Raw genomic sequence first — 15149 nt, 5'->3', positions numbered from 1 at the left:
ATCAAAAGTGGAAATGAGAATAGAATAATCATTTACCTTATTCTCTGTTTTTTTTTACACGGTAGAAAACTTTCCCTTCCTTGGTTGATTCATGCCGATATTCAAATACGAGCCAAAAACCAACACAAAGCAAAGAACACAAAGTATCTCCATCCAACAAAACCCTTAAAGGCGTCAATACATTTTCTCCATTATAAATACAATTTGATGCGTTCTCAACCAAACGACACAGGGACCGTGTCGGTCGCGTGGTTTTCCTTAAAGTGATACTACCTCCAACTCGGGGTTTCATCTTGATTTCTCGATGCATGTGCCGAGGTTTCTGTGTCGCCATCACTCGCCTGAGCTGTTGTGAAGCTCTGCATTCAAGAAGCTGCAGCATAGCTGCACATGTACATGAGCACATGTACATGTTGCTCATGTACATGTGAGCAGCAAGTACATGAGATTGATTGAAAACACTAAGGACCCTCCTCCTGGCTCTGATTGGCTGTTTCTGACAGAACTTTGTAGTTGGCTTAGGGCCACAGGAAGCAGCAGAGGAACTTGATTTTTATTTTCCTTTAATTTTTTAACAGATTACATGCATACTGCAGCTTTAATAGTTAATGTGGTTGAAAATGTGAAGGCTGTGTTATTGTTCAAATTATTTAGTGGGGTTTTGATTAGGGTGTATATTCACTGTTTGAGATGAAAATCAACTCTATGCTTTATGTGTTTCTGATCATTCCACTTTCTTTAAATAGTGCCTACTCACAACAAAATCCATCTCAGGGGACCGAACAGTAAGTCAAACTGGTTCAGTACAATCCATACATCACACCAGGTGTCAGAATGCGGTTAGGGTAACAGCCAGTTTCTGTCCAAACATCTGGCTTCCTGCTCCTATTGCTCTATTTTCTAAAGTGAATTGTTAATAATAAACAATTACATTTAGAACAAGTTTTAGAAGAAACTATAATTTAGTGCCAATAATCCAGGTGAAATTACATTATTTCAAGGAATGTTTATTACAAAATGTTTTTGTTCTTCTGGCATTTTTCTGTAGTTAATGGATTCATCTTCTCTAGCTCTTAGAAAGGGAGTTCATGTTGACATATTTGCAGAATGTTTCAATTGAAAACACTACAACCTAGTGCAGATTAGGTATGAAATGTTTCACTTTAACTGCAAGAGAAAAAAAAAAGTTTTACTATATTTGTGCTTGACAGGTTGCATCCTCTCAACAGAATCCCATGTTAGCCATGGCTAACTCTCCCTGTCAGCCCCAGTTAGCTGGTTTACCCCTCACCTCTTCACACGGTGCAGGAGCCTCAACCATGTCTTTGTTCTGTTTATTAATATTTAGGAATAAGTTTTATTAAATATTTTGAATGCCTTTCCAATCAAGTCAAAATTATATTTTCCATGATTACATTGCATAAAATATTTTGAAGATAGACTCCTTTATTTTACACTACCTACCATTTTTCTGGTAACTTTATTTCACAGATCTAGTAAATGACTCATAATTCAAATCATTATTCATTATCCTTCCACTTTACTGCAAACTGGAACCCAGAACTGCTACGTATATTAGCCTTGAGACAACCTGGATGAAGAAGAGGAGTAGGAGCCATGTCCCTTGACCTGTCACAATAATCAAATCAATGGCATGATCTATTAAACTCAATTTCCATTGGCATGATATATCATTTCTCTTTTTTCCTCTCTAACAAAAACTGGATGATAAAAATCTTCAGTTTGGTGCTTTGGTCTCAATTAGCTCTTATTTTCAAAGGACAGTTTTCTCTACAAAGACTTCATAATTCATTTTATTTGCTGTTTTGTTTATTTTGGATATTTAAAATGTCCTCCAGTTCCAGAGTTAAATGTTCATAAGAATTTAAAGTTTACAGATCTCTGAGAATGTATTCTTGCATTATTATTTTGCCATTACCATTGTCTCAAAACATCATTTTTTATCATAACTCCTGGAACAATTTGTCCATCAAAATTTGTTATCGTGACTGGCCTTGGTGTCTCGTCAAACCATCAGTTGCCAAAGTCACACAAAGACAAGCAGAAAGACACACTGGCCCTGCCATGCCTCACACATGAGAAATATCTAGTGGGGTCCAAATGACCCCTCCTCTTAAAAATGTTTGACCGATAAAGATTTGGTTTCAAATACATTTTTGTATCAGAGCAGTGATTAAAAAACAGACTGTATCAGGTTGTGAGGAAAGTTGCTTGCTCACACACAGCATCATATCAGCACATCATCCAGAGTATGAAGACAGGAGAGTGCAGCTCTAAACCAGTTGGCCCATGGAGGAAAATAAAAATAACGGTACAACCTGAGTAATTCCTGGAAAACATCCTAAAAGAAGACAAACATTTTGCACAGGTTTATTTATTTATTACAAAAGACAAGGTTTATTAAAAATAGCCATATTAGGGAAAACATAACATCTCAGTCTTTTTGTTTAAGATTAAAACAATTACTGAATAAAGTTTAGCATTACATTAATTCATTGTCGCGGGTTAAAATGATGTGGCTTTGTACAGGACTGAAGCACTGAGATTTACCGTAGCATTAAAAAGCATCTCCAGTGTTTTAACAGTGGTACAAAAACTAAACGTACAGTGGCTCTCAAAAGGTTTCACCCTGTTAAAATGTTGCCTTGTGTTGTGGAAAATCTGACCAGCATTAATCAGATCAAAACTTTTTGTCCCCTTAATGCAAAATATATTCGGTTTAATTCATCTCGGGAAAATCTGTTGAAGAAATTATTCAAAATAAAGAAAATCCAAAGACATTTTTTTTATCATTTCACCATCCATTCACTGTTATTTGGTGCCCAACTAACATCAGTTGTACGCGTGATAACCCGAAAACAAAGTTCAGCTGCCGCAGGAATTCCTGACAGTTGCTTTCTTTCTCTGAAGTCGCCATTCCCAGAGAGCAGAAATGGCTCCAAAAGATCTGAATGTACAGGAGGGCACAGAAAACCCAACAGTATTAAATATGCCATGGCATAGTAAACACAAACTCAATAATATGAGAAAACATGGGACACGCTACATTACAGACAATGGTGGCATCTCCAACATAGATGAAATTCCAAACAGAAATCAACGAGAACTTGATGGCAACATGTGACAACCTGCAGGAAGTTGCAGTTGGTGTTCTGCAGCGGATCAAGTCTGTTTATCCAAATGTCAGCAGCAGAGCTGGTAAACACAAACATTTTATTCCAAAAGAGATGGGAGAATACGTTTCTTTTCTGTAGATTGAACTGAGATTTTTACAGCAAGAACTCCACGTATGAATTGAGTTGTTTTTTTTTACCAACTCCTACTATGACATGTTTCTTTAAGAGACTTGAATTATTTCTTGATATATAAATAAACTTTAGATTAAAGCTTTTTGATATGAAAATGATATAGAAAACAAATATTGTGAAATGCTTCAGAATCTTGTTTTAGCAGACCAAGAGCTAAAAGCCTCCAACACTTTAAGAAATGACTTGAGTTTTAGAAATTACAAAAAAAATAAATTAGATTGGGCAAACTGGTGAACAATAATTGGTGGTCAATAATTCAAGGATAAATACATATGCCCATCATAATGTTGGGCTTTACATATGCATTTGTACACAAAAACAACAACTTTGGTCTTTAAATTTATTCAGCCATTTTTGTTAGACGTGGCTTGACAGTAGTAGAACTGTCACATGTATACAAAGTGGGAGATGAGCCATCGTTCCAACTTTGGTAAAATAGTTAGATTAGCTCAAAACTAAGGGCTGCTCAGTGTTTTCATTCATAAAAAGTAGCACATTACTGCAGAAAACTCATTGAAACACATTCAGACTGTTCACCAGCTTCATTCAGGTTAAGAGCAGTTTTTCCCATTTCGTCCTCATAAAGTCTAAATGATCAGTGTGGAAGCAGACAGTATAAAAAGTTCCTTTACAACAACCAAGAGAAAGAGGATTTAAATCCCAAATCCAACATTTGGGATTAACCTTTAATAATAACTAAGAGATAATTCCACAGAGTGGAATAATCTCCAACTGATAGCTGTGTTCGTTTCAAGACAAACCTCAGTGGAAATCAATTGGTGAGTTTAATTTCAAGGCTTTTTGAAATAATATTGCAACTCTAAAACAGAAACAAGCAGTGGAACGTCGGATACTTCCTGTTCCTCACATCGTTTGGAGGCGGAGAGAAAAATTAGACCAGCGAGGAGGAGAGATGATTCCAAAAGGAAACTTTTTACACAGCAACAGTAAAAGGTAAATACATCAAGCATTCCTGTCAAGAGGTAAAAATGAAAATCAAATATAAAAGTTTAAAACAAGGTCAAGGTCAACAGCAATGAAATCCGGTTAGCCATGAGATTACAAAAATAAAAATTAACCAACATCAAGTAGAAAGACCACCAGTTATACAGCATATAGCATTGATTTACACACACACACACACACACACACACACCCACGCCCACACACACACACTAAAGAGATAGGGAGGATACCTGAGTTAGTCGTCAGTGGTTTAAAGAAAAGCACTAAATTAACATCTGAATCCAACATAATCATCATTTTCCGAGTCTTTTCCACCACTGACTCCTTTAAGCTTTTTAGAAACGAGTTGCAGTTTATTCATGGACAGCTGATCAAACCCCTGATTTACCTTTTTTCACTCCTGCTTTCTCCTGTAAACAAATATAAAGTCAGTCCAGTTCTCAGCTGAAAGCAATTTAAACTCAAACAGATCTGATGAAAGACTGACAGATCTGGTTTTTTTCCTAAAGACGTGGATCAGGTCAGTAGCAGCATAACTCCATTCCTGATAGAGCTTTGTTTTTAATTCCTCTGGAATGAATGAATGAATGAATGAATGAATGAATGAATGAATGAATGAATGAATGAATGAATGAATAATTAGTCAGGTGATCAGACTGGGAGTTGCATTAGGAGTTGATTATGTGCCTGACACAGAGCCAGACAGTCTGAAAACGTCACTAGTTCATTATATCTTGTCAAAATAGAGCTCATACAGTTGCATAATGTAAAGTGATATTATAGAACACATATCTTATAAAGAGATGAGAAAAACAGGAACATGTTGCACATTTGAAGCATGCTAAAAATAAAAGACTTTCCAGTGATCAGGGGATGATGATATGAAGGTAGCAGGTCGTAATGCAGCCTGCGCATCCCACAACCTACAGGGTGTTGGGAGGAGGGGGGACTGGGGGGGCTGGAACCTAATCAGCTGGAATCAGGGTACGGCGTAGAAACATGTAGTATAGATGCAGGATGAACTCCTGGGACTTCCAGGTGGTACGTTCTGTGGAATTAAATTGCAGAGAAACAACCCACAAGTTGTGGGAAATACAGCCTGCATTCTGTTTTTATAACTTAAAATATTATTTATCCAGAACTTTTCTAAGACAACCAAAAGCTGAGGCGCTAACGCATGTTCACGACAATAAAACCTGTGATAAAATACGGGACGCAGTCACTAACAGAAACGCAGCTAAAGCCATCAGGATAAGAAGAATCAATGGCGGCTCATCCGTCAGACTTCAGTCTGCTCCAGTTCTGCGTTAGCTGAGAAGAAGACACAGTGGTTGGTTGTGGACTTCAGGAGGTAGGCGGACTGAGCGCGCTCTGAGCGGCGTCACACAGGATCTGCTCCAGCACCGTCAGCAGGTGTTTCAAGCCGTAGATGTAGCCGTGGTCCAGGCTATCGCTTGGGAAAACATGAGCAAAGTCGATCATTCTGACTTCCACGGCTGCGTCTCCCGTCCCGCCCTGTCCATCTGTCCCCCTCTGTCCCTCCAGCCCGTCCTCGTCCTCCTCTGTCCTGCCTCTGTCTCCATCCTGGTTTCTGTTCCCATTCGGCGACAGCTTCGGGTCGGCCTTCCTCTGACATGTGTTGTCTTCTTCGTACGGCGCAGGAGCGTGATCGGAGGCTCTCGTTACCTCGGCAACTACATCGTCCACCCTGCTGAGGTGGAGGTGACCCCGGACACAGGGCGTGTCCCCGTCCTTCCTGTGATTGGTGAGAACCGTGGAGATGCTGCTGTCCCATAAAACGCCCACCTCGGTGTTGTTGTTGTACTCGGCTAGCTTGTTTTCCTGTCCAGCTTCCTGCTGACCCGCTTCCTTTTCCTGCCTCTGACTGCCATCGCTAACCAGGACTGAATGGGCGGTTTTCACCACGGCGCCACCGACTGATGGGCCGATGAGGAGAGATGACCGGGAGGATGAGGTGAAAGAGGAGGGAAGACCCTCGTAGACGAAAAGAAGGGAGCTGGCGTAGAAGGCCAGCTGGTGCTGGGAGTGAAACCAGTTGAGAATGTGCTGCACCCTGCAGATGCTGGCCCGGACGGCGTCCCTCCTCAAACACACGCCGTTCTCGAAGAACGTAGCTAAACCTGCAGAGGAACACCGGACACACAAGGACATCTTATTGGCTGTCTTTGTCTCAATTGTTAAAACTAAAGTTGTTGTCTGTTTGAATTGCTACTCATGAAAATAGTTAGGCAAATATAGAAGTGTGAGAATAAGATAAGATGAACAACCGCACCGTCTTTAACCGTGTCCTGAGCCAGGGCCCTTCCATAGTGCTGGTTGTAGGAGTTGAACGTCTCACTGCGAACATCATACACCTGAAAAACAGCAAGGATTCATCAACTTCTTTCTACAAACTCAGTTTATTATCAGCCTGGCGGGCCACCAGGCGTTACTTCAACACCACCTTATAAAAGCACAACTAGAATTTAATCTTAAAGTTGCAGTATGTAACTTTATAAACAATGTTTTGTTTTTTAATGTCACATTGTGATAGTGGAACATGAGACAAAAAAAATAAATAAAAAATCAAGCTCCTCTGACGTCTCCCTGAGTTTCTACAGTCATCTGCAGAAATACACCACTCTGTCAGAAACAACCAATCAGAGACAGGAGGAGGGTCTTAGCGCTGTAAGTCGTGCCAGTGTACGTGCTAGTCAATGTGTTAGTCAATCTTGGTTATTTCTGACAGAGTTTCTGACATCAAGACATTTTTTTTTACCCCTCCAGGGGTCTTTTGTGGGCTTTAGTGTCCTTTATATGAAAGTAGGCTGACAGTAAAGGGGGAAGGATAGGGGGGAAGACATGCGGCAAATATAGTCGGGTCCGGGAGTCGAACCCACGACGAGGACTCAAGGCCTTCAAACATGGGTCTCGCTATTACCTACGCCCCCACAGCATGCCCATCAAGACATATTTTAACAAAAATGTTTTAAAAAATTATAATTATTGTTTATAAAAGTTACTTACTGCAGCTGGACCAAGCAAAATAAAGAAAAAATTAAGTATAGAGTTTTCATGCTTTGGATCTGAAGAGGCTCCACTGTCTGAGAGGTTGTTTTTTTTTTTTGTTTTTACAGGAGGCTAAATGAACTGCAGCAGAAAGTCGTCGATACGTTTAGCTCTATAAATGACAAGGCAGCTGAAGCATCAGGTAACACAGCTGCTAACACAGCTAACACAGCTAAAGCAGGTAAACCTCACAGCATCAGTAAAATGTGGCATCACTGTGAAGAGGTGGATGCTGTGGAGAGGCTTTGGGCCAAATGTCCAGACTCTGGAGCTCCTCCTGAAGTATGCTACATGCTACATGATCAGCTGCAGTCTGGGTCGAGTCACACTAACTGTACAGCTGGACTCACCTCAGATCTGGATCATTTGTTAGCAACATTTCAACCATCTCTACAATATAAAACCCTTAACAGCTTTATGCTTAAGAAGTTTTAAAATGAAAATAAACATATTGTGTTGTGGTCTGCAGATCAACTCCACATGGCGAAAAAATATCATTCTAAATATTATTTATACTCAGTCAGTTATTAAGCCAACATAAAGAGCTGACCCTCATGCCCAGGATCAGGAATCCGATCTCCTCCATCAGAGGGTATTTTCTGATCTGCTGCTCCCGTTTCTCCTGGGAAGCGAGTGGATCGTAGCTTCTGCGGCCCAGCTTCACATCCATGATGCACGGCTTGTTGAAGCGACTCGTCACATCCTCCAGCTTCAGGTAGAGCTCTGCGTCAATGACATCACAAAGAGTCATCGTATAGAAATTAGTTTCCTTTAGTCAATGAGGCCTTTTAGCATGAACTGTGAAGTTGTGAAAAGGAGATGAGGCCATAGTTTGTTTCTCACCGTTTGGACTGTCAGGAGACGACCAGGTGCCGTAATATTTGGGAAGGTGTTTCTGGAGGTCCAGCAGACAAGGATCAGAACAGTCCTCTGCAAACACCTTTGATGAACATACAGATACACACATACACACACACACACACACACACACACACAATGAAACTCATGCCGTACTGTCAGACCAGAAGCAGAAACTCATATTGACTCATATGGAAATGTTTGAAATGTTCTCCAAAGAGAACATCCCATTGTGACATAATAAGAACAGAACTATCAGCAGTTTTAATGTCATTAAGATTTTTTTGGTCTCCAATAAATATTCAAGTAACCTGGTGTGTATTCACACCTGACGGTCTGGTAGACACGATTCTACTGGGGACCAAAACTACAACCTTTGTTCCATTTCCAGCTGCTGCGATTGTCTTTCGCACTACACTGTGTTAGACAATCTAAACCATTCGAAAAACACGTTCCCCATGTCACCTGTGGGGGCGCTGCACCAAGGACCACTGAAGGAAAGAACACAAAAGCCTCTGAAGAAGACACTCAGCACAACTTCCTTCACAAAACGTGAACAACAATGGAGTGACGTCAGACTTTAGTGGTGAAATGATTTCTCTTTTAAATTTGGTAAAAGACTATGAGCCATTTCTCCCGCTAAAGTCAAACTCTAGTGTTTGTTTTGGTTGTATTTACCCAGAATGCCTTGCCCTATAATCCATTTCCTGCTTTTGGAATGGATATGTCCTCTTGGCGTTCACCTATGCAACTGAACCGCACCAGAGTTCACTTCAATCGAACCGACTCCTGGGTTTGTCGGCAGACCAGAGTTCACTTTTTAGGTCCTTCACACCTCACCAAACCAACCAGACCTTCTGGACAAACAGACTGGAGTTCCACTAAAGCCGATTCACCAAGGTTGGTGTGAATGAGCCTTTAGGAACAGGAGCTGAAACTAGATTCCTAGGATCCTAAGAAGTGGATCACAATGAACAGAAGAGTCCAGATAGGAGCAGCTGGCTGGACTCAGACGCAGAGATCAGGTGAGGATCTCTGTCATCCAGGAGCAGCTTGAAGCCATTCTCTTACTGCGACGGTTCTGACTGAATCTAAAAGAATGTTACTTCCAACCATGTTTAGAACTAAAGCTGTCTTTTGAATTAGAGGTGAAAAGTCTCCCAGAGACAGGGGAAGAAGTCCAAATTGCCAATACTGAAGCACTCGGCTGAGAACCTACACCAGTCCGCTCCAAAATTCCAGTCAAAAATCTGTTTCTTTTTTCCAAACCCCCCAAAACAAACTAACTAAAATATTTGTCTGGACAAAAAGTGTGAGAATTTTATTTACCATGCTATAAAACTGCATTTCTCGTGGTCCTCTGGGTGGAGGCTGAACTTGCTTCAAGACCGTTCCATCTGGGTGTTGTAAAATACCTGCAGCACACAGACAGAGAGTATGAATATTCAGTTATGTTTATGAATGCAATGCTTATGCTGATTTATGCAGAACAGAATTATGCTAATGACCATCAAAAGAATTCAGTATCTGCTTTATTCATTGTTTTGATCTATTATTATCCCTAGGCTGTTCGGAAAGTTGAGCTTCCAGGTGTAAAGAATAACCTCAGACAGGAACAGGAAGAACACAAAGATGGCTGATCAACTCCAGATCAAGTGACTGACGGGAAAGGAATTGGACATTGGCAAAAAGGTAAGATGCATTTAAGATGTTTCTTGTATGGAGAAACTATTATTCACATCTTGGCGGTTGTGAAAGATTCTACTAAACACTCAAGTCTTCAGGGTTTTTCCATGGATCTTCAATTACCTTTAAATCCAGGAGCTTAAGGCCGTTCAAGCACTGTTACACTCCTTCTTATGAAAATGCCAGTTTCTTTTGCTGTATGTTTAGATTCATTGTCATGATAAAATATCCACCTTCATTTATCTGTCAACTCTTAGCATTACCCAAGATATTTTCCCAGTCATCCATCTTTATACTTATATACAGTCTACCAGTACTCTTTACCAACCCCTCCAGCTTTTTTTTTTTTTTTTGTAGTCAAAAATAACAGATTTGGTGGTGCAAATATCTGCAAGGAATTAAGCAACATTTATATGAAAATGTGACCTTAGGAAGTTTGAACTGTATAAATACCGCCCCCTGCAGGTGGGAGCTATCAGTCATGGAAATCCAATGTTTTTGAGCATTTTCGAGAGAGAGAAAAAAATATATAAGCTATAATCATTCAAATTGCTAAAAACATAAAAGCTTAAAATGTTTTACTCTGCGTGTAATGAATATCTTTAAAATGACTGTTTCACTTTCTGAGATGACTGGCAAGATATGATGAAATTTTATGCAATATTGGAATATTTTGAGATGTACCAGTATGCTTGAACTGGCTCACTCTCAGTGTTCTGTGGAGATTATTTACAGGACTCTCAAATATAACAAAGATTTCTTGAACGACTTTTCTGATCTGTTCATTGATTATGCCAAGGCATGAGAATGTTTCTGTCACTGAGAAACGAGAGAAACCTGTGCGTCGTCCTGGTAAGTCAATGACAAAACAGTTATTAACATTATTGACTCTTAATCTTGTGCAACCAGTCGCTCTGCCTACACAACAATGTGGAAACACACTGTAGCTTGTTGTGAACTGTGGTTTTTACTCTCTGCCCCACTTTGAGATCACTAAAGGAACAGGAAGGAGGCCTGGAGAAGGGGCTTAGCCATAACTCATAACCATGTGAAAAGGTCCCGTCTTTCTTTATAGTGAAAGCCATCACTATAAAGATTTTTATATTCAGCTATTTTAAAAGCTGATAATGTACAGAAGTAGTAGAAGAAAATGTCAATAGTTTTGTACTAACTTGATAGACCTTTCATAGTTGTGCACTTCTCTTTGCCTGTAGTGGGAAATGTTATCATCTTGGTTAATATTTGGCAGGGAACCGATTAATTATTGACAGTCTATAAAAGTTTATAGGCATAAAAAATGCTATCTTTTTTTACAACAGCTGGACACTGTAGCTTGTACCAGCTGTAGCTTTTAGCCTGGATCTTACCGCGGCGCACCCTGTGCAATACTTAGCTACTTACCTCAGCCGTTTACTTAAATATGATTATTTTTGACACCGATTCAAGATGGCCTGATCCTCATTCTTTAGTGTATTTGTCACCAGAAATGAGCAAGCAACTCTTTACACAGTGAGACTGGAAAAAATGGAATGATTAAAACACATTTTTTCCCTGAATGGCTACATTGACAAAGCATGTTTAATGATCGATTCCAAGTTTTGGGTGAAATCCGATTCTTTTTTTTTTTTTTGAATGGTCATTCATACTACGTGCAATCGCAACGAGATTTCTGTGTGAACGGTTTACGAGACCCGCATGCGCAGAGGGAAGTAGACGTCACACAGCAGCGCAGCAACAGTAATAATGATGCCGCCGCCTCCAGGTGGAGCAGAAAGCTGTTGATCAATGGGAGCAGAAGGTCTTGTCACCGCTGAGCAGAGTCTCAGCTATTTACCACATCTGGCTTCTTCTGGTGTAGAATTATGACCAGAAGAAGTTCTGGTTTCAATGAGTGAAAAGGTCAGATAAAATTTGGCTTAACCAACCAGACACTTTGAAAACTTTGACACTTCATTTAGTACCACTTACGGAAATGGCACAAATTGGATTTTGGGGAGGGGGGGTGAGAAGATTGGAATTGGGCCGTTTAGACTCAAGTAATAAAGTTGGATGAGTCCCATTTGGACAAAAACAAATAAAAATATTGGGTTTGGGTTGCTTTTGCCTGCTGTGTGGAAGTAGCCTGAGTTTCTCTTGCCTTGGGATTCCCCCAGAGAAGCTGGCCAAGTGGCTGTGGAGAGGGGAATCTGGGCCTCCCTGCTTAAGCTGCTGCTCCGCAACCCGACCTGGGATGAGTGGAACATTATGGATGGATAGTTTTCTTTGCACTAAAAATTTTGTTTAGCTCTGCTGAACTATTCCCAAGTAGGAAGTACAATGAGAACACCACTGAAGTTGGAATTCTGACTGGGAATGTCAACTTCACCATAATTCCCACTTAATAAACGAAGTGGCAAGGTCAGAGCCTAGGTCCCAAACTCAAACGGATTTTATTCTTCTTTTAAAGAACTATATTTAAACCTTTACATGTTAGTCGTCTCACTGAAATAGAGTAATAATATTGTACTATTGTTTAGAACAATATTTAACGTAGTTTAGTAATGGCTGTTTTTTAGCTAAAGTACCACAGCTGCTTTTGGAGGACGATGAAGAAGCAAAAATTGGTTTAACTTTATTTTGTTAATTTTTTGGGGGGGGGGGGGGGTGTTTTTGTTATTTAATTCAAAGCTATGTTCAGACCAGAAAACTGTTGAAAGTTGTTTGAATCATACATGTTAGAAAATTCTGGTCGTGTTATTTATATATTAATGCTTTAAAGGAAAGTCATCAAAGACGAGTGAACTTCACATTTCTGTTGTTTCATGTCAACACAGGTTTTCCCCAGTTCTACCCGTCCAGTCAACTTTTCAATCACACTACGACTGGGGCTGACCAACAAATCAATATTACCAATTCATCAAATTTGCTGTTTATAAAGCCTTAACTTTTGGAAAATCTGATTTTTTGTTTTTCCATTAATGCACTCTTTGGCCTTCCATAGTAAAGAATGAAGTCAACCAGGCCACCAGGGCCCACCATCTTGTTTTACGAGCCGCTTTTACTACTTGTATTTAGTTGGAAATCAGGTCAACTGTCAGTAGGGATGACTGACATAAAAGCAAGTTCTTGAAAATATTTTCTATCTATTCATTGTTTTTGTATAGCATTTGGTGCAGTTTTAAGCCAGTTCTTAAAAGTGCTATATAAATAAATTTGACACTGACATTGTAAGAACTTTTTAAGAGGTGAAAGTGAGAAAAAAAATTCAGATCAGAAATCGGACTTGGTATGAAAAACATTGGATACCTTGTTTTTCAGCTACATTGCCCAGCTCTCAGAACGGACTCCAGGTACAGGACAAGTCAGGTCGAAATCAATGACTTGAGTCTTGACTTGCTATAAATCACAAATGTCTTGATTTCACTTGGAATTGAGCCTTTTAAGTTGACATTCCTTGATATCTTACACAGAGCATAATAATGGATCCATTCTGGATTGGGGGGGTCCATTGCTAGTCCATTGAACACCTCTGGCCTTTTAGCAGAGTTTCTCCATATGTTGCTGCAACATGCAAGATGCAGCAACACGCAAGCTGCAGCAAAATACATGCTACATCTCTCAGGCCACTTGCCCAGGTTGGCCATGTAAATGAAAGCTAAATGTAACATTATAATGTCTTTTGAATGAATGAATGAATGAATGAATGAATGAATGAATGTTAATTCTATGTTGTTCTACAACAGGAAAAAAAACTATGTGCCATATTTCTGAAGTTTCCTTCTGGTTGTTGGGGCTAACAAATACATCTTTTCAATGTATGAGTTCTTACATTATTACTGTGATTACAATTAAAGTTTATGGCCTGAACTTAACTTGGGACTCGCCCGTGTTTGCTCTGGACCTGAAACTTGGTCACACCCATCGTTTTTTCCTGAAAATATCTGGAATGATCCACACCCTTTTAAATGAATCATTCATCCGCAAACAGCTTTACAAACGTCTGACTGCTGCTGGTTTTCTATTACTCTTACTACCCCACTAGTAAATCATTAGCCACGTACAGATGTAGTTTATTAATATTCAGGCCTTTACTTACCAACTTTCTTCACTCCATACTTGTGACCTGCCACCTGATGAGAAAGTGGGACACAGCCGTTCAGGTGAGCGTGGTCCTGTGGTCCCAGAAGCTGCTGGCCGGACTTGTTCATGGAGGCGCTGTCCCCAATAGCGGCCAATCCGGGGCTCAGTTCCAGTTTGCCGAGCGCTTTGGTGGACTCCATGACGCTAGCTCCTGACATCCCGAAAGTTCAAAAGACAGACCTGGGTCGAACGCCTAACGTAACGCTCGAAAGCCATCAATGTAGCACTTCGCGTTTCCCGCTGTCATTTCGCAATCACACAATTCTGATGTAAATGTCAAATGCCTTCGAGTGAAGGCTGGTTCGGGTGAAACCAGAAGAGCAGGCAGTAGACTACCGAGCCACGCCACGGCACAGATTTCGTGACACAGCGCGGCGTCCAGCGGGGACGCTTAGCTCCCTGTCCAACGCTGATTCAATGATTTTCATTTCTGGAACAGCGACACAAACACATCCTGACCACTTCCTACTGCCGTTAATGTGAGCAGAGCCAGGGTCGGCTTCCGGTTGTCGCCTAAAAAATAAGACAAGCGAAGCAGATCTAAATTCAGCAATAATAATAATAATAATAGTAGTAGTAGTAGTAATAATAACAATATTATTATTATTATTATTATTATTATTATTATTATTATTATTATTATTATTATTATTATTATTATTATTATTATTATTATTATACGATATCTCATTTATGTCTATAAAACGTGACTGAAAACTATTTCCAGCATTCCTTACTATTTAAGAATTTAATTAGTTAAATGTCAAGGGGAAAATTAAAACGGAGAATTCAAAGAATACTAGCTTAATAAATCGACTTCCGGTTACTCCTTCCCTTTTTACCCCAGTTACCTGATAAGCTTAAACTTTTTATGTTTCCTCTGACTAGAATATGAAGGTGTGCCCAGACAGAGTCCTGACTTAAATCTTTTCTAACAGATCAGCAAGATTTCAAAATTGTCCCACAATTCAAATCCTGAGATTTACTGAGTTTAGAGGAAGAAAACTGACCTGAAATTTATGTTGTATTAAGAGTAAGCTCAACAATAGCCTATGTTGTTTAAAATTTTAATTCAAGCTTCATGCCTCATATAAAAATGTTCATTCTTCCATCTAAGAAGAT

At 39.8% G+C, this 15149-nt stretch overlaps 1 protein-coding gene across 1 annotated transcript; it reads right to left on the bottom strand.

Moving 5' to 3' along the window:
• Positions 1–2375: 2375 nt before the first annotated feature.
• ipmk (inositol polyphosphate multikinase) lies at positions 2376–14495 on the bottom strand. Its single transcript, XM_005811693.2, has 6 exons — positions 13984–14495; positions 9552–9637; positions 8208–8304; positions 7915–8087; positions 6589–6670; positions 2376–6436 (listed from the first exon to the last, which is right to left on the bottom strand). The coding sequence occupies exons 1-6, from the start codon at positions 14183–14185 to the stop codon at positions 5640–5642; spliced, it is 1437 nt and encodes a 478-aa protein (XP_005811750.1). The 5' UTR covers positions 14186–14495; the 3' UTR covers positions 2376–5639.
• Between the last annotated feature and the right edge of the window lie 654 nt (positions 14496–15149).

The sequence above is a fragment of the Xiphophorus maculatus genome, chromosome 10 (assembly GCF_002775205.1).
Source record: "Xiphophorus maculatus strain JP 163 A chromosome 10, X_maculatus-5.0-male, whole genome shotgun sequence".
In the NCBI taxonomy this organism is placed as follows: Eukaryota; Metazoa; Chordata; class Actinopteri; order Cyprinodontiformes; family Poeciliidae; genus Xiphophorus; species Xiphophorus maculatus.
This window is presented reverse-complemented; position numbering and strand designations above follow the sequence as displayed.